We start from the raw sequence: 21,911 nt of genomic DNA on the forward strand, positions 1-21,911 counted from the left end.
GCGCTATTGAGAGGTCAGAAAACAGCTTACTTGGAGCGCTGTTCATGCAGCCTGAACCGGGACAATTGCTGGAGTTTGAAATACATTGTTTTCAACGAGGGCTTCGCAAATATCAGCAATTTTAGGCATGTGTGCAACATGACAACTGTTTTAAAGTATTGCACAGTGACAACTACATAGTCTCTGTAATGTTTATGTTGTAGGCTACTTTTTAGTAATAGTCTATTTCTATTACTAAAAACTAGCACATGTAGAAGAGCCGCCATTGGAGTGGCCCCATGAAGTGAACGGAGTTGTCTTTCGTATTTCAATATTGCTCTGACTCCAACAGTGTTTACACAGAGCCATTGAATGACGTCCACTCAGAGTTTGCAGCGCTGTTCAGGTACAGTAAACAAAACAGTTGTATCTATCTATCCTTCACGTGTTGTAATTTGTAAACAATTGTAAACAAAAACATGTGTAGATATAGCCGTATTAGCCTCCATTATGTCGTCCTGTCCTGGGAGGGATTCTGAAGTCCTACAAGTCTGAGTGATTATTACATTCACGTGCGTTATTGGACAAGCAACGGACGGAATGAACTATAAACAACAATAGTCACCGACACAGTCAACTCTCAATTATTCACGTTCACGTGAAGGTAAGAGAGCATTACAACTAGTTGTATAAATAATAATTATTTATACGGCCATGCTTTTACTAAAACGTCACAAATAATATGTATAATGTTGTGCACCGGGCGCTGACTGTAGCCTTTGATGTGGAACGTGCATGCAGGAGGATTCTAAAAACGACTTATAAATCCTAAAGCCTTGTTTATACTACTGTGCAACGGTCCTATGCTGGAAAATAGCAGATATGCAAACTCACAGCACATCTCATTCAAGACACTGAACTTGCAGATGTGCCATTTTTGCCCTAAGAGGGCCCTAAGAGATGCAGAAATGAACTAGAAAAGTGCCCTTCTGGGCACATGCAGGTATCCACCAGAAGGATAGGAGAGTGTGTGATGTTTGGCAAAATGTTTAGGAGTAATTTAAACATGTGTGTGTGTGTGGGGGGGGGGGGGGGGGGGGGGGGGGGGGCGCTGTTGTAGCGCCACCATGAGGCTGATTTGAAAACTGTCAAGTGGCATTTCTTCCTCTATAGTGGGAATAGTCATGCACGGCTTGGGATATCCGTGGATATGCACGGCTTGGGATATCCGTGGATATGCTCCTGAGGAGGAGGATTCTAAAAACGACTTATAAATCCTAAAGCCTTGTTTATACTTCACTTCTTCAGTGCAAAGATACCTTAAAAAATTATTTGGAGGCAGATGAAATAAAGTTCTGAGAAAGCTTAAGGTTTTAAGGCTTTTTAGTTGGTATAAAGTCAATTTACATAGAGAATGTGCTACATGGTTCAGAATATGATAGTATCATTAATACATCAATATAATTTAGAATAATCAAATGTTCCAAGATGGATTCCAAATGACCCACTGAACTGAACCCCCTCTTCACAGTATTGTTCCAGGCTAAATACTGCAGATCACGTCAGATTTGTTGATCTAAAGTTCATTGGCTGGAGATGATTCATGTCCGCAATGTCAGATGACAAGACCAGGGTTGGCGGTCGCTCATTAGTCCAACGCATTGATGATGAGGAGGAGTAGTAGAGTAGAGGAGAGTAGCCAACTTGACATGACATGTAAACAACATATCAGAATTATCTAACAGTAGTTATACATTTCAGTATTGATACTTTTACTTTTACCACCACTGGCCTGAGGTCCTGCCTGACCTACAGAAATGCATATTTTCATCAACAGCCTCATTCTCCAAGTCTATCTGCTGCATGCATTGCTTCAGTACACATGGTGGCAGTATTGGCCTCTTTTAGAAAGCAAATAGTTTTTGATGAATAAACCATGAGGAAACTCAAGTCAATTGGGTAAATATGTTATTTGGTTGTAATTGGGTTCCGATAAGAAACAAGTTCTATGTATCACTATACTTTTACAAAATTGTGTATACTGTTATGTTCCTGTTATGCTGCCTTTCACATGCTGTCATGTTAGAATTTTAATTTGACTCCACTCCCAAATACAAAACCATACTTGTTGTCTTTGTCAGTATTATTGATATAACGTTTTACCATTTATTACCAAGTTAGTACCATTGGTGTATTCAAAAGATGATTACTTTTTTCACTGTGTTCAATCAACCTGTTTCTGAGCATTGATGTATTGTATATCTTTCCACAGTCTCACCTCACCTCACCTATCCCGTAACCCCGGAGGGTCGTTGGGGCACCACAGACGATCTGTTGACCAGCTCTCTCCATCCCTCTCTGTCCTCGGCAGCTCTCATTGCCTCACTGAGTTTCAAGTGAGTCCATAATAATTCTCCGATGTTATCTTCCTATCTTTTCTTTGGTCTCCCTCTTCTCCTGCCACCTTGTACGGTGCCTTGCAGGATGGTCTTTGCAAGGCCTGAGGATCTGGTGATGTGTCCATACCACCTCAGTTTATACTCCATTTTGGGCGGGAACCCCTTTTGGTGTTTACAATTTACAATTTACAATTTAGGCATTTAGCAGACGCTCTTAATCCAGAGCGACTTACATTTAAGCAAGAACAAAAGCATGGGAATACATCACATAAAAGCATTTATCATGAAACATGCGTAAGCTAAGAAGGTAACAGTGGAATATCTATATGATGAAACTATACATACACTATACATAATAAACTATACATATTCACTACTATGCTATACATATGTACTATGGCGTGCTATGACTATATACAATACAATTATAGTGCTGTCTACATAACATGCTATAAGTCTGTGTCAAATGCTATCTAAGCCAACAGAAAAGCTATCTAAGGGGTTAGGGTAAGTGCTATGGGCCATGATGGAGTCTGAAAAGGTGGGTTTTCAGGCTACGGCGGAAGATTGGGAGTGATGCTGCAGTTCTGACTGCAATGGGAAGTGCATTCCACAGTTTTGGAGCCAGAAGGGAGAAGAGTTTGGGACGTGTGGAGCGTTATGAAGCATTATGTTATGCTTTTGCTCATAGCGTGGCTATGAGCCGCTATCGTGAAAATGTGGCGCAAATCTTTGAATATATATTCTTTCAGAGCGAAGGTTTTTAACTCAAATCTTTGCTTTTGGGGGGGCCCCTGGAACAACATATTTTCAGATGGGGGTCGGCGGTCAATTTCATATAATCTTGGGGGTCCTCGACATGAAATAGTTTGAGAATCACTGACATAGAAACATGGGTTTTTCAGAAAACGGTCATGATTTAGAAGGCATTTGTAGAATCTGGTCAGTCCAAAATGGATTAATGACAGTGGTAAGCAGGTCATGTGGACCGATGGCTTGGGCTGATCTTTTGCCGTAGATCAGAATCAGAATTTGGGTGGTATAATTCCTGTAGCATTTTCACATATTTCAACATGATCAAATACTGAGAGTGTAAAACTATGTCTGTATACAATAACCTACAGTCCTACACAATATAAGTATGTACCGGTATGTGATACAGTATGGTGGTTTGGTGTCAATGTTTCTCCTTAGGTAAAACAACTAATTGTTAAAATGTTATCACTTTAACCAAACTTTATTCAAGCCTAGAGTCTACCATAACAATTATGAGAAACACCATCCTAGGCAAGGTATAAAAAAATCTTTATTGATAACCAAAAATAACAGATGTTAAATTTGAAAGATTATCACGAAATAAGCTGCATTGCAACACAGATATTACACATTTATTTACATTATTGTCATTTTAAAAAAGGAAAAAAATAAAAGAAACTTCATTCCATTCATAGAATTGGATGAAATGAGTGGATTTACAGTTACACACAGCAGTACAAATGACAATACAGATACATTTTAAACTATCACTAACCTAAGTGTTCTTTATTATTTATTCATTTACCTACTGTAGATTATGTTGCCTACAAACAAATCAGTTACTGAGAGCCTATGACATCTCGGTCTAGAGTCTAGACAGCAAATTATAACTAAAATGTTTGGGATTGCAATTTAGAATCAGTAGCCTATTATAGGCTACAGTACAGTGTCTACATTATTAAGTATGAATAAGCCTATGAACATGAAAATAAATCAGTCTTCACAGCACCACTGAAGAGGTTTAATTAATTTTGGAGCACATGTTCCATCTTGAAAGATGCAAAAGTCTTTTTAGTTTAATTCACCAGTTAAACAAAAATCCTGTCTAATTGCGTGAAGGCAATGCTCTATAGGTTATGCTTAACTTAAACTATTTCATGCTCAGGTATGTTAGCTCAATGTTTTGTGCCATTAAGCGACATTGTCGTGGTGCACGAAAATGAAATACCGGTAATACAACTGTCAAAGAACTCCTTTAATAATATCACAATCTGCGATGGACTAGGTTCAGGTTGTTGTTACTGTTGGCTACAGCTTGAGGGGTGGTGGGTAGGGGGGGTGGCTGTGCCGGGACCCCGTTGGTTACTTTCGGGGGGCTGCAGCCTTTAGGTTTGGGGATTCTAGTGGGTCCAGGTCGTCGGAATGCTTCAATAGGGATCTGAGAAAAGAAGGACGGGGAGCACATGAGTACGGAAGGAGGGCCAGCAACAATCGATGCAAAAATGTGGGATTGGATTGCTGTCTGCGGTTTGTCATATTTATTCTCTCAGATAGGCTGTCACGGGCTACATTATGGCCCTTCTAGTCTACCATATAGCGCAACTTTTCTTTAAAGATGGAGTGCCATGCTTTTTGTACTTTTTTCTGTTTTGTATGTGTATATGGAGTTAACACTATACTCTAATAGACCCCCAGCCTGGTGTGGTTATAATATTCAAATATGTCATCCCTGTATTCTTGGTTTCTTCCTGAAAGCTGAATGCCTTTGAGTCAAAATGCCCAATCAAAATACACCACTTTAGTGACATCATAACCCTAACCACTCCCACGTTATCATACAACGGCTGTGGGCGAGGCTTAAGCCCAAACCACACCAATGGGTCAAGACAACAAAATGGTTTTAGCTTCTGTCCCAGCGGTGTGATATGTCCTGTTGCATGTCGGCACCTGGTGGCGCATGTTGATGCAAGTCGACCCAAGTGATTCAATGGGTTCAATTCAATGGTTGCTTGCAACTACATGCGTCTACATGCGTCTACTCACAACAGTTTGGTTGCAAGGATTTGGGTTTGCACTTTAAGTTCAGGTTGGTGGTACTAACGGCCGAACTACACCAGGCTCGAGTCCCGCATACGCACACTATAGAACTGGACCTATATGTCCGTGTGTGCGTATAAGCGTAAACGCGTGCTGAAAAGTCTGTTGTAGCTTGGCCGTAAGGTGAAAACCAGGTATACTTGATGAACTGGTGGGTGGGCCACATAATAAAAACATAAATTTAGCACTTTCTGTACCCCGGGGAGGGATCGTACGGCTAGGCTGGCCCGGGCCACAGCACTCTCATCTATAAACATTGACCCCTCTGTCATGGAATTAGGTTTTTGTGCTGCTGCTGGCGTAGTGATACTGGACACAAAAATAGTTCCATGTGACAGACTGATGGGTCAAAGTTAAAACTAAAGTTACTTTATATGGTAGAAATAGCCGAGGTCAACAATACAAATGACACTAGTTTTGTGGTTTAATTTATTTCTAATGAGCCCCCAGTCCCCCACCATATGACCGGATTGGAACTATTTAATTCACCAAAACCAGACCAGAACTTCCACCACAGGGCTCAGGCAATCAATTAATACCTTTTGGAATCATGAATATAGATTCACGGCAAGTATTTCCTACAGCTTTGGGTGCATTTGGTGCACTGGTCACTGTCACTGCCATGCTAAAGTGATAGATGGGCTAAAATGGATTCAGCAGCACACACTCTCCACACAGTGACAGGAGTGAGGACCACCAGCATTGAATATCAATGGTTTAAACAAAGAGTGCAGCGAGTGAGTACATACATAATATTATGAAGCCGGTTATAAATTGTTATAAATTAGTTTATAGAGCAGTCTACATTTTTGAGACTGAATAGAATGCAGTACTATCTATGACCACTAGAGCTTGCCATTGCATCATGCCATGCCATTGTAATCATGCCATGCAAACACAATTACTTATTGGAATGCATATACAATTATACATTTAATATTGTTGCCTATTTCATATACTATTTGCTGTGATGCACATTAAGACAAAATACTGCAACACACACACACACACACACACACACACACACACACACACACACACACACACACACACACACACACACACACACACACACACACACACACACACTAAACTTTATTTTATTTTATTTTTTAAAACAAGTTAAGCAATTTTCTTATGGTTATGGCGAACCTGATGGAAAGTGAATCTGAATGCTAAAAAGGGAAAAAACAGAAAATTACATTAAAAAAATGTATATATTATTACTTATAGCTACTTTAACAGTATAGTCAGGGAATATTATCAGAATAATGTCAAATCTGGGAATACATTTCTTACCAAGAATTTTGTGTTTGTAAAGATCTCTACCAACATATCCCATATTGGTTTCTATTCAACCACCCTAGGGGAGTCTTTGACAGCTGCTGAAAGTTGGGGTACCATCAACAACCAATATAAGGCAAAATGTTCTAAATTGCATTATGCTTTAAGTAACATGTGACATGTCAAACTAGGAGGTTTTCATGATTCTGAATCCATTCCAAGCAATAGTTTTGCACGAAAAACTCTCCTTGGGCTAAAAACAGCCATAGCCAAACACATTTGGGCAAGTGGCTATGGCTATGCTTGGAATGGGTTCAGAATCATGAAAAACCCCTAGTTTGACACATATGCTACTTAAAGTATAATGAAATTTAGAACATTTCGCCATTATATTGGTTGTTGATGGTACTCCAACCTTCAGCAGCTGTCAAAAGTTCCCCTACCGTGGTTGAATAGAAACCAATGTGGGATATGATGTTAGACACCCTTACAAACACATTGGTGAAGATAATTCTTGGTAAGAAATGTATTCCCAGATTTTATTAATATCCCCTGACTATGTACAGTATCTATTTTTCCAAGTGTATATTTGTACGTCTTTATATGTTCTGATAAATTAAAAATGGAGGACCCTGATGTAAACAAGTCTTAGTGCTTTTTCTAGTTTCATTCTCGTAGCAGTTTTGTATTGACCTGTACCTTTTGAACTGCACCCATTCTACTAACTGTGAATACAAATTTCAATCAATCAATCAGTGGATCTAAAACTTCTATTTGCTGGTGTATTTAGGAAGTTAAACCCCTCATAAAATGTACTGTTGGTATGTGACTGAACTCATTTGCCATGGAGTTGAAAGCTTATGGTGTGTGGAGTTACTATCAGTAGTAGTGTTGTGCATGTAAACATGCATTCTTACTTTCAAAGGTTACAGATTATATTATGTTCTAGACCAGTGGTTCCCAAACCTTTTAACCTGTGATCCAAAACAGAAATTAGACATTCTCCAGGGACTGAGGGACCCAAACTACTACTTCTTAAATATTTGTTCTAATTCATGGAATGTCTTCGAGCCACCACAATGCTTGGAGGTCAGGTATGTTTATTCCTACAATGTATAGTTCAGGAACTTGTTAATTAGGGAACCGGTGATGGTCAGTCAAGAAACTTTATGATCAATTTGCAGCAACTGTCTTGCGGATGGGAGTGGAGTGGATTTTTCAAGGTCACATACGACTACCCTTCTATAGCTTGTGTAGTGACAATCTGGTTACAATCTCTCTTAAGCACCACGTTTTAATAACCGTCATTGGGTTTTGTAAACTCACTCGAGTGATAAGGACACCTTTGATCACTGAGATTGAGTTTGGGACCTTTATTGTCAAGGATTAGAGACGGCTGCATTGCAGAGTGATGCACTGAGGTTATGTACTCCTCTCCTGTGAAGTTGCGTGCGAAAATAGCCAAAGAATCTAAGCATGTTATCAGTGATCTTCTGCAGATCTATGCAGCTCTGTGAGAAATCTTCCAAGGTCACATGTATTGCAGTTGGTTTCATCACATCTGCCTTTGTTCCCTAAACCCATGCTGAACCCCGCACTCAGTCTAGACTGGGAGAATCAGTCCTGGAAGAAACCGCAATGCTGTGTTATGTCATGAGTTGATTGTGGTTTTTGGAGAATTCATTTTAAAACCTCCAGTGAACCGTGACCTAAAGTTCCTACGGGGTAGGCAACAGACATAATGGCCCAGGAAATCGGTGCAGGCTATAACGTCATGGAAGCAGTGTTGACTTTACATGCCTTACCAAGCCTTAATGTAATGCTTTGTTCTCTCGTATATCAGCAGGAGCAGCGGGAGTTAAAGTAAGAACTTCCTCCACCGTGCACACACTGCAATGCCGGCGCCATTGTCCCCATGGCAACCAAACACAAGGTTTGTTTTGGGGCTTGGGTTGCGGTTAGAGAGAGAGAGGCTACTCTCACACAGTGTACATCCTCTCTCCCACTGAATATGAAGCCCTTTGTTTTAGAGTAAGCCTAGGCCTTGCCTCCCCCTCCGTATTTTTTGTCCTATCCCTGGTTTTATTGTGCCTGACGGTCAAGGTGGTAGGAATTCCTTTGTGATTATTATCATTGTAGACAGGGAAATCCGCTTTAGCCTGCAGTCAGACACTTGATACACAGCTTATCTTTTTGGCAGGGGATACAGTGTGGTCATATTACTTTCTCGTCGCTATTCAATGCGTAACCTTGGGTGTGATATGTTTACATATCACAAAGTGGGTATTGTTGAGCGGGATAAATAGACATTCTCCTTTCCTATCTTCCCCCTAAAGTACACAATTAAAAACAGTAAATTCTCAATATTGAGTATAGCTATCAATTTGACTCACGTAGCACAATAAAATGGGCCTTGGCCTCCGGTGTGCGTGACTGGTATGTTGGTGGAGATGCACTACTTGGCTGTAGTGTAGGAAGGTATATACTGTAGGCTCTCTCTTGCCAAACCTAAGTCAGCTTGAGTCAGCTGCTAATTGAGGTCACAGACAGCGACCCCAGCTGCTGTGCGGTTGTCTCGTAGACATCTTGTTTGCACCCTGTGTTGTTTTTACTGCACCCCCTGACCGATTTGGATCGGGTTTAGCTGGCCGCATTCCTTTCGTATCAATTCAATGCTTGATTCGGTCACCTCAGTGCACAGCAGTGACAGTGACTAATGTGCGTGCGATTGTGCTTGAGATAATGCAACAGCATTTTATGGACACAGTTGTCTTGCTTTGTCAGAAAACCGATATCAAGAAGGTTGTAATGATAAGCTTTTAGCAGTGGTACTTAATTCTGTTACAATGTAAAAGTTACTTGAGTAAAGTTACTTGAGTCCAAAAGTATTGGCTTCAAAATGTGCTTAAAAGTACCAAAAGTAGTCATTACTTAGTACAAACCTTTTGAAAATAGCTTGTTATTGCTATTTCAAATTTACTTTTTGTAAATAGGGCTGAAATGGTTAATCTATGTTTTGTAATGAAAATCAAAGTAACTAGTAACTAAAGTTTTCAAATAAATGTAGGGGAGTAAAAGTACAATATTTGGATCCGAGTAGTAGAAGTAAAAGTATTGGAAATACTCAAGTAAAATACAAATAGCTCAAAATGTACAGTAATTAATGAAATGTACTTAGTTACATTCCACCACTGGCTATTAGTAATTCAGCTCCTACCATCACTGGTATATTAAGATTATGTTGTGCCAGTTCTGTAACAATGAGTGTGCTATAGGGAGGGATATAGTTAACCACATGAACTCCAGCATCCCTATTTTGGTGAAAATGGCTGATCTACAAGCTCACAACGCGGCACATTGCAACGTGCTGCTGTGAGCTTCTACACTGTAAACAGAAGGGGACTTTCTTAGTATACACCCCTGGGGGGCTTCAGTCAAAGTATATAGTGTTTAAGTTAATTGTTGGCCTATTCTTAATCACCCTGTAAATGGGCCTAGATTTAAATTGGATAGCGTTTGGAGAGAGCTGATCCATTTTGACCACAGCTTGCTATGACGCAAGTAATACAACAGTTGTTAAATTCTGTGATATACAGTAACACGATGGATGTTTTTGCTTGCAATATTTCGTTGTGGCTGTATCTGTCCCAACTGAAGTCATATTATGAGATTTATTGCATATCCAAACCTTACAGTGGCTTCAAGATATCTCCTATTAACTTGCATATCTTATTTTTTGTGCACAACATTACGTATAATTACATTCCTGCAGCGACCAAATTATAGCCCTGCTGTCAAATTAAAATCTCCAGTTTAGCTGGGGTTTTCCCCCCTGTCTTTCCAAACACATTTTATTAGCTCAGTCATCGAGGTGACATCAGTGAAATGTGATTTACCTGGCAGTGAAATACACTGCAACGTCCAGATTTCCCATATCTCCTTTCTAAGCTGTCCCCTCTAACCCTGCCCCAACTTCATTCCATGTCTTCCTCCACCAGTTCCCCTGTGTTGACCTTCAATACAAACTCAATTTAAACACGACAAAAAAGAAGAAAAAAAAGCATCTCTGTGTGCCAACATTTCCCCCTGCGGTCATGTAGGACCACATTTCAAATGCATATGCATAGAGAAACACACCCATAATTGGGATGGATGAGTCATGTGAAAAGAGATGATTTGTGGGAGAAAAAGCTAAATAAAAGGAGATTATGTTACAAACCAAGTGAACAGAGAGAGCCAGGATACTCCTGTAGTCGGTCTACCAAATAATGCCATAAGGGAATTCAAATACTTTTGTTGAACCCCCCCAGATGCACGCAGAATATATTTGGGTCTCTGAAATGTATGCATTGGGCAATGCCTCAATGAGGTTGATTGTATCCATACAGTTATTTTTGTTCTGTGTCAATTGGAAACATTTCGACAGTGGATAACATAATGTTATACATTGTCCAACATGCCTGGTAGATGTTTCCTGACATGGATGTGCATGTTCCTAATGTAACCAAAGCAAGAGTGCCGAGTCAGCTTCTTGGATACTTGTTTAGTATTTTACCCATAAATTGCCTGGGGGGATTTTAATTCGATAATCAAGTCAATTAAATCTTTTCTGTTTGACCATGTGTGCATGAAATTATCTGACAGAGGTCTTGAGTGCTATTCCAGTATAATTCAGCTTGAATCAGTCCTGATTTACAGAGAACAATAATTGTCTACCATTGACCATTCACACACTGGAAAATGTTTTAACATGAGTGAGAGCAAAATGGCTGCGTGTGAATATGGTGAATGGTGACAATGGGCTTTCAGGGGTTGACACTTAAGGTCTAAGATGTAGCTTGCCCATCGGGAAAGTACAGGTCATGTTCTACTTGTCCTCAGGTCATGGCCACTTGCCCCCCAAACATATCGTTAATTATCATTCATTTTAATTAGTTGTTTTCTATCTTTTCTTTTCTTTTTTTAAGGAATAAAAACAGCACTATAACATGAAAGTAGCCTTACAAATGCATGGTAGGGAAACCTTTTCATTGCAAGGACCCCAACATTTTGAAAAGACCCCCAGTTCGACATGCACCACAGAAATTATGGACAGCAGATTACATTTCAGGTGCATTTGCGAATGGTCGCAATTTTGAGCCTGCAGCCTGGTGATGTGAGCTTGTAGATTAGCTGTATTTGCCAGAGTGCACGCCGTAGCCAATTCACGCTCAGTGTGTAAGGTGTGTGTGGTGGGAGGGGGGAGATGGACATGGTAAAGAGATGGGGAGAGACGCAGAACGCTCTGACCACATTCAAGACAGTTATATCTCGTGTTGTGTTTATAGGGAAAAGCGAACTAAAGCTGAAACCACACCAAAGGGTCGGGTTGGGACAAAACAGTTTTTAACCCATTCTGGGCAGGAACCCCTGTTGGTGTTTCAAGCATTATGTTATACTTTAGCTATTGAAAAATCGTGAAATTGTGTCACAAATCTTTGAATATATATATATATATTCTTTCAGAGCCAACGTTTTTAACTCAAATCTTTGCTTCTGGCGGGTCACTGAAACAACATATTTTCAGATGGGGGTCAGCGGCCAAATACAGATAATTCTTGGGGTCCTTGACGTGAAAATGTTTGAGAACCACTGACATAGAAACATGGGTTTTTCAAGAAAAGTTTTGAAGACATTTGTAGAATCGTCCTCAGATCAAAATGGGTTAAGGTAGACCACACCAATGCAACTCAATGAATTGCATTGGTTTTGTCAGTTTTGTCCCAACCCGACCCTTTCGTGTGGTTTGGGCTTTAAGACTGTTTTGCATCCCCACTCAAAATGTGCACCTGCCCGGTCCGGCAACCAGGTAGCAAACTTCACCTGCCTGACCATTAAACCTGCCCTGGGCAGGTGTTAGTGCCGACCCCTGCTATATGCATGCACGCCCTTTTGGAAAGAACTTGGGCCCCTTCCATACTTCCTTCACATGTGTTGGCTCTGTTCCATTCTGGTCAAACAGAGTCAGGGTGCTGCTATCGTGCGTGTTGGCTCACTGGAAACACTTTGCTACACCTGTGGGTCTCAAAGTGTCCTTGAGTGAGTTCCAAATGGCCCCGTACGGGTATAACTCCGAGTGTAAAATGGGTCCATTTGGTTCCATTTGTGCACTCTCAGAGTTATGGGGGTCCTTGAAATGAAAAGTTTGAGAACCACTGCACACTACATGGAACAGAGCATTAAAGGAAGTAGGGAAGGGGCCCGGAAGTAGGAAGAGTTATTCTGTGTGCATAGAGCCCTTGAATCGCAGGATAGCTTTTGCGGTTTTCACCCAACAGCAACGGGCGATTCTCTGCAAGGAGCACCACTCCATAGTTTTAAAGGATCTAAAGTGGAGTTTCCATTATGTCATTAAAAAGAACTCAAAGTTCACCCGTGTTGCTTTTCACTCTAGGTCACTGGGTTTCTGAGCTCTGGATGCAGGGAAGAAACTATGATGTCAGCCTATGATTTTAACTCAAGCAAGCAAACACATGTCAGTACCTCTCAATTTCCCCCCCCCCCCCGTTCTCCCTTTCTTGTTAATCCTAAAGGCTGTAAGTAAGCACAGCACAGGTTATTTTTTTCACTTGATATCTCTAGTTGTGAAATGTATAATTGTTATATCTAGCAGTGCATATTATCTTTAACCACAGGAACTCTTGCGTCCCAATTCTTTGCCAAAGATTTAGCAGACATACAAGCTCACAATGTGTTGCGCTTAGACGCATTGTGAGCTTCTAGATCGGCTACCTTTGGAGGGGGAAATACTAGCAGACCTAGTATAGACCCCCGGAGGACTCGTATCAACTAAGTATATAGGGTTTTGGTGGTTAAATGTCTTTTGATATGCAAAACTGAACAGTCAAAGTGAGTATATTTTGTGCACTCAACAGCACAGAACCTGGTACTAATAAAATGTGACTGAACTCAGTGTTTAGATGTTAGAGATCATGCTATGAATTCAAATCAATCCGAAGTTCTTCTGATTTATGTTTAATCATTTAAAACATGCCAGATTGTGTGAGTAACTAAATTAAGTATGCAAGCATAGATGACAAACTAAAACATAATGCCTCTTTTTTGCACACTTTAATAGTGATAAAATGAAAACAACTTAAAGAAAGATGAGTAATATGAAGTATAAACAGCATTGAAATCATACATCAGTGTAAATAGCCTGCCCTACATGGTAACTTTACCATTGAGTATATTACAGTAAGTGCACACAAGTTCAAACCTAGTGTAGAGTCAAAATCATCTAGTGCTTTCAAATGGTTATTTTTTTCTCATGCAAGCAAACCATTGCTTTATCTAATCAAACAGAACTAATGAAATCAAAGTAAAAACCAACTACCTTTCTATTCACAGATCAATGAAAATCATTTTAAAGACATCAGGGGTATAATATCTCTGTCAAGACACCGAGAACGGTTACATGGAGGGGGGGTGTTGTGGATCTAATGGGCAAGGATCATAATTAACGGGATGGTATGAAGGGTTTTGGTGAGGAGTGGATATTAGGTCAGTCATAGGCATTATTACTTACTGTAATTTGTGCTGGCCTTTGGATTGGGGTGGAGGTGGGCTTTATCATGATGCTACTTGTGATTTTGCTGTTGGCTTTGGCAGCAGGGGGGCTGCCATTGGTCGAGACCTGAGTCCTCTGCTCGTGAAGTCCAGACATGTGGCATGGACCCAGGGTCTGTGACGGACCACTGATGGTCTGAATAAAGGGGTTCCCTAAGTGAATGTGGATTTTGTTGTCCTCCGTGGTGATGACGTTTGGCCCCGAGCTGTTGGATCTCTGGACCTGCCAGTTGCTCTGCCTCTCCGGGGTCACTCGGAAGACGGCGTGACCCCCCACGACCTCCACCGGCTCTGTGGAAATGGTCCGCTCGGGGGTGCCCGTTGTCACGGAGACAATTTGAATTGGCGATATAGCTCTGTCCGGGGTCACAGAGCCGGAGGAATCTGGGGTCATGGTTCTGGAGTAAGTAGCCATTGTGAAAGGTGACATGGCCCTGTCGGGGGAACAAGGTCCATCAGAAGACACTGGGGAGGCGCCCTTTGATTTTGCTGTGGGGGAAATGCATTTTGTGGTGGGGGAAAGGGATGCATTCTGGATGATTGTAATTCTTTGTTTGGGTGGGCCTCCGCTCGTGGGTATGACGGCGGTGCTGGTGTACGACTGGACGTTCTCTGTGGTGGGGCTGGTGATCTCTAGCATGGCGGTGTTGTGTCCGTGGTCAGGAGTCACTTTGATGTGCAGAGGTTGCCCGGGACTGTGTGTCAACACCACGTCACCATGCTGGACATTGTTGGCATGTTGCCGAGGTTGCACTTTGCCGTTGACCACCTGGGGGCTTTCTTTGTTCTTTAGTGGCACTCGGGCCCTTCTGATGTTGTTGTTTAAGTTGTTGACGTTGTTGATGATCGAGGGGCTGCATTTTGTCAGTTGAAGCTCGTTGTAATTTGCATCGTCCTCCGGTTCGCTCTCGTCGTAAAGTTTTCCGTTCACAACGGCACGTTCTAGTGGCGCCATGGTCATGCAGTTGGGAGGCAGGAGGTCAGGCGGTTCAGTTTGGACTTCCTTGGATGAAACGTGCAGGTCTGAAAATCGCCTTCCGTTCATACCGGGACGGAGACTTTTGCTGAAGCGCCTGTACCTCTCAAGCTCCCGGGTGAGGGTTTCCATCTCTCTGGCCAGCTCTTTGTTCCGGACCTCCTGCTGGGTTAGTTTCCTCTGCAGTGTGGAGTGATCGTTTTTCACGCGGCAGATGGAGTCTTCAGTGCCCATATACTCGTGGACTTTCTCCTTCAGAGCTGCTACCTCTCTGGTCAAATGGCTGGACTTTGCCTCCTCATCCTTTAACCGATTGTAAAGGACATGCTCTTGGTTGCACTCTTTCTTTTCGGCCAGCTGGTACTTTGCAAGCTCGTTCCTGGATATCTCCAGCTCCTCCATCAAAGCCTTCGCCCTCTCCTGCTCGTCTGAGAATTTCTTTTCCAGTGACTCCAACTCCTCTGTTTTCAGCAGGTCGCCTTCAACCACCTTCATGTCCTTGAGTTTACGCCTCAGCCGCTCAACCTCCTGCGTCAGGTCCTTGACTTTGTTGTCTTCCTGTTGAAAGCGGTTGCTGGCGGGCGTCTTGATGTGCTCCTCTTTAGCCTTGATCCTCAGGTATTCTCTCTCAATGGCCTCCAGCGACTGCAGCCTCTTCTTCATCACACCAACCTTAGACTCCAGGTCTTTGCTCTTTTCTTCCTCTGCCCCCAGGTTGGCTCTAAGATCATCAATGTCCTTAGTAGCACTGCACATTTTCTGCTCCAGCTCCGCCTTTGATTTCAGTGCCTTCTTGCTCTCTTCGATAAGCTTCTCTGTGACAGACGTGACTTTGTCCTGTTCCGCCTGGAGCTTACCCGTGCTGTTGTGGACCTTGTTCTCCATCTGCCTCAGCTTCTCCGCCATAGCCTTTCTCTCATCCACCAACATCACCGTCAGTGTCTTGAGCTTGGTGAGGTCTTCCTTAAGTGTCATTTCAGTCTTCCCCAGTTGGCTCTCTGCAGTTTCCAGTTCCTTGACCCTGACTTTCAAGATGTCCAGCTCGCTGGACAGAACCTTGGAGACAGTCTTCTCTTTCTCCAGGTTGCACTTGAGCGAGCCACATTCTTGCTTGCTTTTGCTGAATGCGTCTTCTAGTCTCTCTAGGTCAATTATCCTGTGATTCAGTTTGTCCACCTCAGCCTTCAGGCTCTGACCTTGGCCAGCCTCTTTCTCCAGCTTCCTGTTGAGGTCCCTACACTGGTCCTCCATTCTAATCAGCTCCTCATCCTTGCCCTCCATCTCCAGCACTCTCTTCCTCAGCTCTTCCACCTCGGACATGAGGCCAGAGTCTCCACACTCGCCGCGGTTGATTTTGTCCCTCAACTCCTGCAGCTCTTCTTCTGCCCTGCGCAGCGTCTTGTTGGTCTCCCCCAGCTCGTCCAGCTGCCTGCTGAGAGTGGACAGCTTCTGACGGAGCTGTCTGTTCTGGGCATCCTCGCCGGTCAGTTTGGCCGTCATGGCCTCCTGCTCCTGGTGGTGGCGACTGGCCTGGTCGCGGAGTTCAGTCTCGAGACGAAATACCTTGCTCTCCTCTTCCTGCAGGCGGGTGTTTGCGGTGCTCAATTCCTCCTGGGTCTTGGACGCGCCGGCACTCAGCTCCTGGACTTTGGCCTTCTGCTGGCTCAGCTGCTCTGTGAGGCGTTGCTGCTCGTCCACAACCGTCAATGCAAATGACTTGAGCTTGGTCAGCTCCTCCTTCAGTCCTGTAACCTTCTTGTTGTTCTCTTCCTCTTTTCGCTCTTGGTAGGCCTTCTCCTGATCAATTAGCACCTTCAGCCTGTAAGTAGGAAGACAAAAGGCAAATGAGAACGAGTCATTTCCAGTTCAAAATGTTTTTGAATGGAGACAGATGATTGTCATTTGCATTATCACTATGAGACCATCGCAGAGCTGAGCATTGGAACCATAGTTGCACCTTGTATAATAATATAATAAGTTTGAGATTTCTGTGTTAAAATAAGTTTCTTCTTTGCTCACGTTAGGTGAAAAGTGCATAAGAATAGAACTGCCAGTCCATCACTGCCATTGCCCACTGACCCCACAACTCAAAGCACAGTCACACAATAAACACCCATATTTGCCCTTTATTTCAAACAGGACTCAACAGTTTATGTCATGGAAAATCTAACACATCATAAACATCACTGCATTTTAACTCACGGTTGGTCGCCTGCAATGCTCGGGTCACCTTTTTGTTTTAAGTTCCCTTCCCATGTTGCCAGTTAATTCTCACATCGTTTGGAAACTTGACTTATGGCTATAAATATAGAGCCTTGAGTTTAAAGCCCAATAGTAAGTTAAGCTGAAAATGTTTCCATGGTATTTTAGGGTGCACTGCACCATTGATGCATCTTATATGACCTTCTATATATCCTCTGTGAAACAGTACCAACATTGGTAAATTACTAACTAATCACTTAAATAAAAAGATATTGGGGCTTGCCCTTTGATTTATTAGGTTGTGAAAAAAACTATTCCAGTCCAGTATTTATGTGCTATCTGCATGCTAACACTTTTGAAATATACTATACCCAGTATACTATGTAGGCTATAATATGGTAAATATATGTTTACCATGAGCTAACAATGTGCTGAGCTGTGTATAGACAGCACACTCAAATGTTAGCATGAATTGTATAGACTCTACTAGACAGAGAACACCATAATTGAGTAACCCTTAACTCACAATAACTTCAGATTAACCATTCAAACTAAGGGTGCTTTAAACATGAATCCCGGCATCCTTACTTTATAGGCAAAACTGGTCAAAAATTGCCTAGGACTAGGCTTAATAAAACAAGTTGTACGCCAGTGGTGTGCAGTGAAAATAAGTGATCTACAAGCTTACAACACGTCGCAATGCGACACATTGTGAGCTTGTAGATTAGCTATTGTCTTTGTGTTAAACTAAAGTGGTCAACCAAAAATGTCAGATGGAATAAAACTAAGTGAAACCTCGTCACGGTATTAACTATTGCGTGAACACACCCATGGTCCCGTTTACAATTACAGTGCATAAGGCAACGTGCAGAGCCACTAGCCAGGGTCACCGTGTCTGGCTCATGCGTATATATCAGGGGGCCAGAGTGCCGCCCGCATCGCCCGGGGGCGCGCGGGATGTTATGACTGCTGCATATGCAGCTGCCAGGCATTTCCACACAGATGTCCTGCTGGCATGGAACAATCCCTTTAATGAAGGGCTTTCTCGGGTACCCCCGCACGCACGCTTTCCCCCGCCTTACCAAAACCACCATGACTTACTACCCTGCCTGCCTGCCTGCGCTAAAAAAAAAGGTTATTAAAGGAATTCCCCCTGTTTCTTTACAGCAATTACAGTCCCACAGGGTATATACACAGCACTAAAACACTCTTTTCTTTCTTTATCTCTCCACCCCAAAGATCACTGTATCACACAGATCACTGACTGTGTGTGTGCGTGTGTGCTTGTGTGCGTGTGCGCGTGTGTGCCAGGGTGGGTGGAGGACTCATGTAAATGTCTCCATGTGTTCCAGTCGCGTACTGTGACTGCTGACTTGGAAAGGTGACTGTCAAAGCATAAACGTCAGCACTGTAGGCTCACGTTTGCTGTTTCATTGTCGTTAGTGTGCAGGGTTGAAACGTGAACCTGCACCTCAAGGTTCAAGGTTGTATTTTATTGTTACATCTTGGTACATAATTGTTAAATTGTTTGGCTTCCTTCAGACAATGGAAGTGACTATACTGACTTTGTTACTTTTCATGTCATATAGCCAGTGGTGTAATGTAACTAAGTACATTTACTTAAGTACTGTACTTAAAGTAGTTTTGAGGTATTTGTGCTTTACTTGAGCATTTCCAATTTCCAATTCTTCTACTCCACTACATCTCAGAGGTGAATATTATACTTTTACTCCACTACATGTATTTTACAGCTTTAGTTACTTTGTAAATTTAGATTATCGTTTCAAAACATACATTAACCACTTCGGCCCTATATGCATTTCGGCCATTTGAAAATGTTGCATCGCATCGTATGCATTGTGAGCTTGTAGATCTGCTATTTTCAAAATCTTTTACAACATTTGAAAACTTGAAATGATACATTCTGCATAATGCGTACTTTCTACTATTGGTACTTAAAGTACATTTTGATACAAACACTTCCGTACTTTTACTCAAGTACATTTTGAATTCCAGACTTTTTACAGTATCTCTACACTGCAGTATTGATACTTTTACTTAAGTACAAAATGTGAGTACTATTCACACCACTGCACATAGGCCTATCACATTTGAACAACAATACTTTAAAAAAGGGACACCGTTCTCTATCAACCATAGCTTTAACTGGGTACGCCTGCAGCACAGCTCGTGTTCATTGCAACATGGCGGTTTTTATTGATGTTACCCGCTACCGCTAACAATTAGCAAATAATACTTGAGTAATACTCGGCACTTTATCCTCCTTGCTACTTGTTTTAAGAACACCCGTAAAAGGGAGGGCGTTTTCTCCGCAAACCTGCTTGTTCCTGTGTAATCGCTGTTTGCTCTGCCCCTTATCTCCAGCCCCTAATGTTATTCCAGTGATGTCATCGAGCCAGAATAGAATAAGAAATGGACTTTGGACTCTATTAGGAGGACTAGCAAGACCAGACCCCCCCCCCCCCTCCCCCCAAATTAAAATACACAAAGTACTTCCAAGTAGTGCTAATGGATGTGTATATATATATACCCTCATGTACACCTCATGTAAGGGCACTTTATATCAACAGAGGACGGTCCTCTGAGAGGAAACGACATACAATGTATCCCTGACCCACCCCCTACCAACACACACTAATCACTCCACATTAGAGTTCACGCCCCCACCCCCAAAGAGGACTGCAATTTGGGTTTTTTACCAGCCATTTACTGTGTTCCACAGGACAAGACACTTGGGGGGAGAGGAGGGAGAGCAGCGCTTAAATCGGGTCAATCTTGTACATTGACATACGTACACTATGAGCCACATTTTTGAATAGTTCACAACGTGTCAATCTAGATCGGCAAGTTGAAAAAATATATGTTTTACAAAATAGTTTAAAAGTTAAAAAATAAAAGGCAAAGAAGTTTAGGGATGAGTGGGTAAGGAACTGGTGAAAATACGGCCCCATGTCTTCATACATTATGTCTTATGTCTCATTCTCATCATGTCAAACACCCAGCCTATTCTTGGGGGGGGGAACATTCTGTGAAATCTATCTACAAGTTGTAGATGGATGGTGTGGAGAGGGGAAAAGGAAGGGGCCTCTTCTAGATCCCTGGGGGACTCCGCTCAATGAAGTATAACAAAAGGTTTAAGTGGTTAAATCAGATTATTATGAAACTATATAACTATTACTCATTTCCCCATCGGGACACTGTGGAGCTCACAGACAATTTTCAGTCTGTGCTGCTGCTGTCTAGTGAGCCAGCTACCTTCCACTGAGACAGAGTGTTCAGGACAGTGGTGGGAAAAAAGTACTCACATTTTTACTTACTGTAAGTAAAAGTATCAATACTGCAATTTAGAAATACTACAGTAAAAGTCAGGAATTCAAAATGTATACTTTTTTTTTTTAGATATATTTTTTTGCGGCTTACGCCTTTTATTGATTTTTGAAGGGACAGACAGTAGGCTGACAGGAAATGGGAGAGAGATGGGGGGATGACATGCAGTAAAGGCCGTGTCGGGTCCGGGAGTCGAACCCGCGGCACACTGCGACTGGATTACCAGTCCGGTGCCCAGACCGTTACGCTACGGCCTGGGCCCAAAATGTATACTTGAGTAAAAGAAAAAGTATACAAAATTAGTACCAAAAGTAGAATGTACTCTTTATCAGAATGTCCCGTTTCATGTTTTCAAATGTTTGAAAATAGCAGATCTACAAGCAGTTAATGTATGTTTTGTAACAATAATCAAAATCTACAAAGTAACTATAGTAACTCAAGTTTTCAAATAATTGTAGTGTAAAAGTACACTAGTTGCAGTGTATTGGAAATTGAAAATAGTTGAGTAAAGTACAAATACCTCAAAGTTGTACTTAAGTACAGTACTAAGTAAATATTACTTTCCACCACTGGTTCAGGAAGTTCATACCAACTACAGCGTAGCCCAGCGTGATGCATCGTCGATGAATCTGGATTCATCATCGACGTGCCATTGAGTCACGTAGCATTTGACTACATCTCCTCTTGATGGTTTCATTTCATTTGCATGCTCTAACCATTAAGTCCACTTAGGACGAATAGCAACGGGGGTGTGTTGGGTTAGACCAGTGTAGAGAGAGACAGTCGGCCGTGAATCGAACCAGGGACTCTCTTTCGGGAATTAGTTAAGAGCATATATGCAGTATGCACACTAAAGCTGTCAGGGCATCCAAAATTTGACAATTTGTTGATTTATTTTTGCTTATGACATGCCATGTTGAAAGCCATTACAGTCGAGTATTTAGTCCATTGGCCTTGATAAAAGAAGCGCGGCTAAAAGTTACGTACGTCACGTACGGTGATATCATGATTTTGCTAAATGGCACGACGTCAGACACACACAGCCCACACTGCTGGTTACACAACGCTTGACCGCGGGCTGCCAATTCTAGAGGCTGTGCTCACCTCAAAACGGATGCTCTACCTCCTCCACCACAAGTAATTAACATGTCATGCTGCACTGTCAGCAGGAAAAAAAGGGTGTTGGCACAGATGGTAACTAACCCCATAAGCAGGCCTTTACTATTTAATTTGACCTTTAAGCCCATCAACCTTCTAATCTA

General features: G+C 42.1%; 1 protein-coding gene across 4 annotated transcripts in view; it reads right to left on the bottom strand.

Moving 5' to 3' along the window:
- Window positions 1-3,774: 3,774 nt before the first annotated feature.
- filip1l (filamin A interacting protein 1-like) overlaps window positions 3,775-21,911 on the bottom strand; it is a 108,565-nt gene continuing 90,428 nt past the window's right edge. For 3 of the 4 annotated variants that reach the window (XM_083758781.1, XM_083758782.1, XM_083758783.1), the window contains exons 7-8: window positions 14,083-16,918; window positions 3,775-4,572 (exon numbers count right to left, since the gene is read on the bottom strand). In XM_083758781.1, the coding sequence (XP_083614907.1) occupies window positions 4,399-4,572; window positions 14,083-16,918 (3,010 nt within the window). In that variant the 3' untranslated portion in view covers window positions 3,775-4,398. Of the gene's footprint in view, window positions 4,573-13,606; window positions 16,919-21,911 lie in introns of those variants that run through there. The other variant, XM_083758784.1, reaches the window with a different exon arrangement.

Source organism: Protomyctophum parallelum (genome assembly GCF_964188405.1).
Source record: "Protomyctophum parallelum genome assembly, chromosome: 23".
NCBI lineage: Eukaryota > Metazoa > Chordata > Actinopteri > Myctophiformes > Myctophidae > Protomyctophum > Protomyctophum parallelum.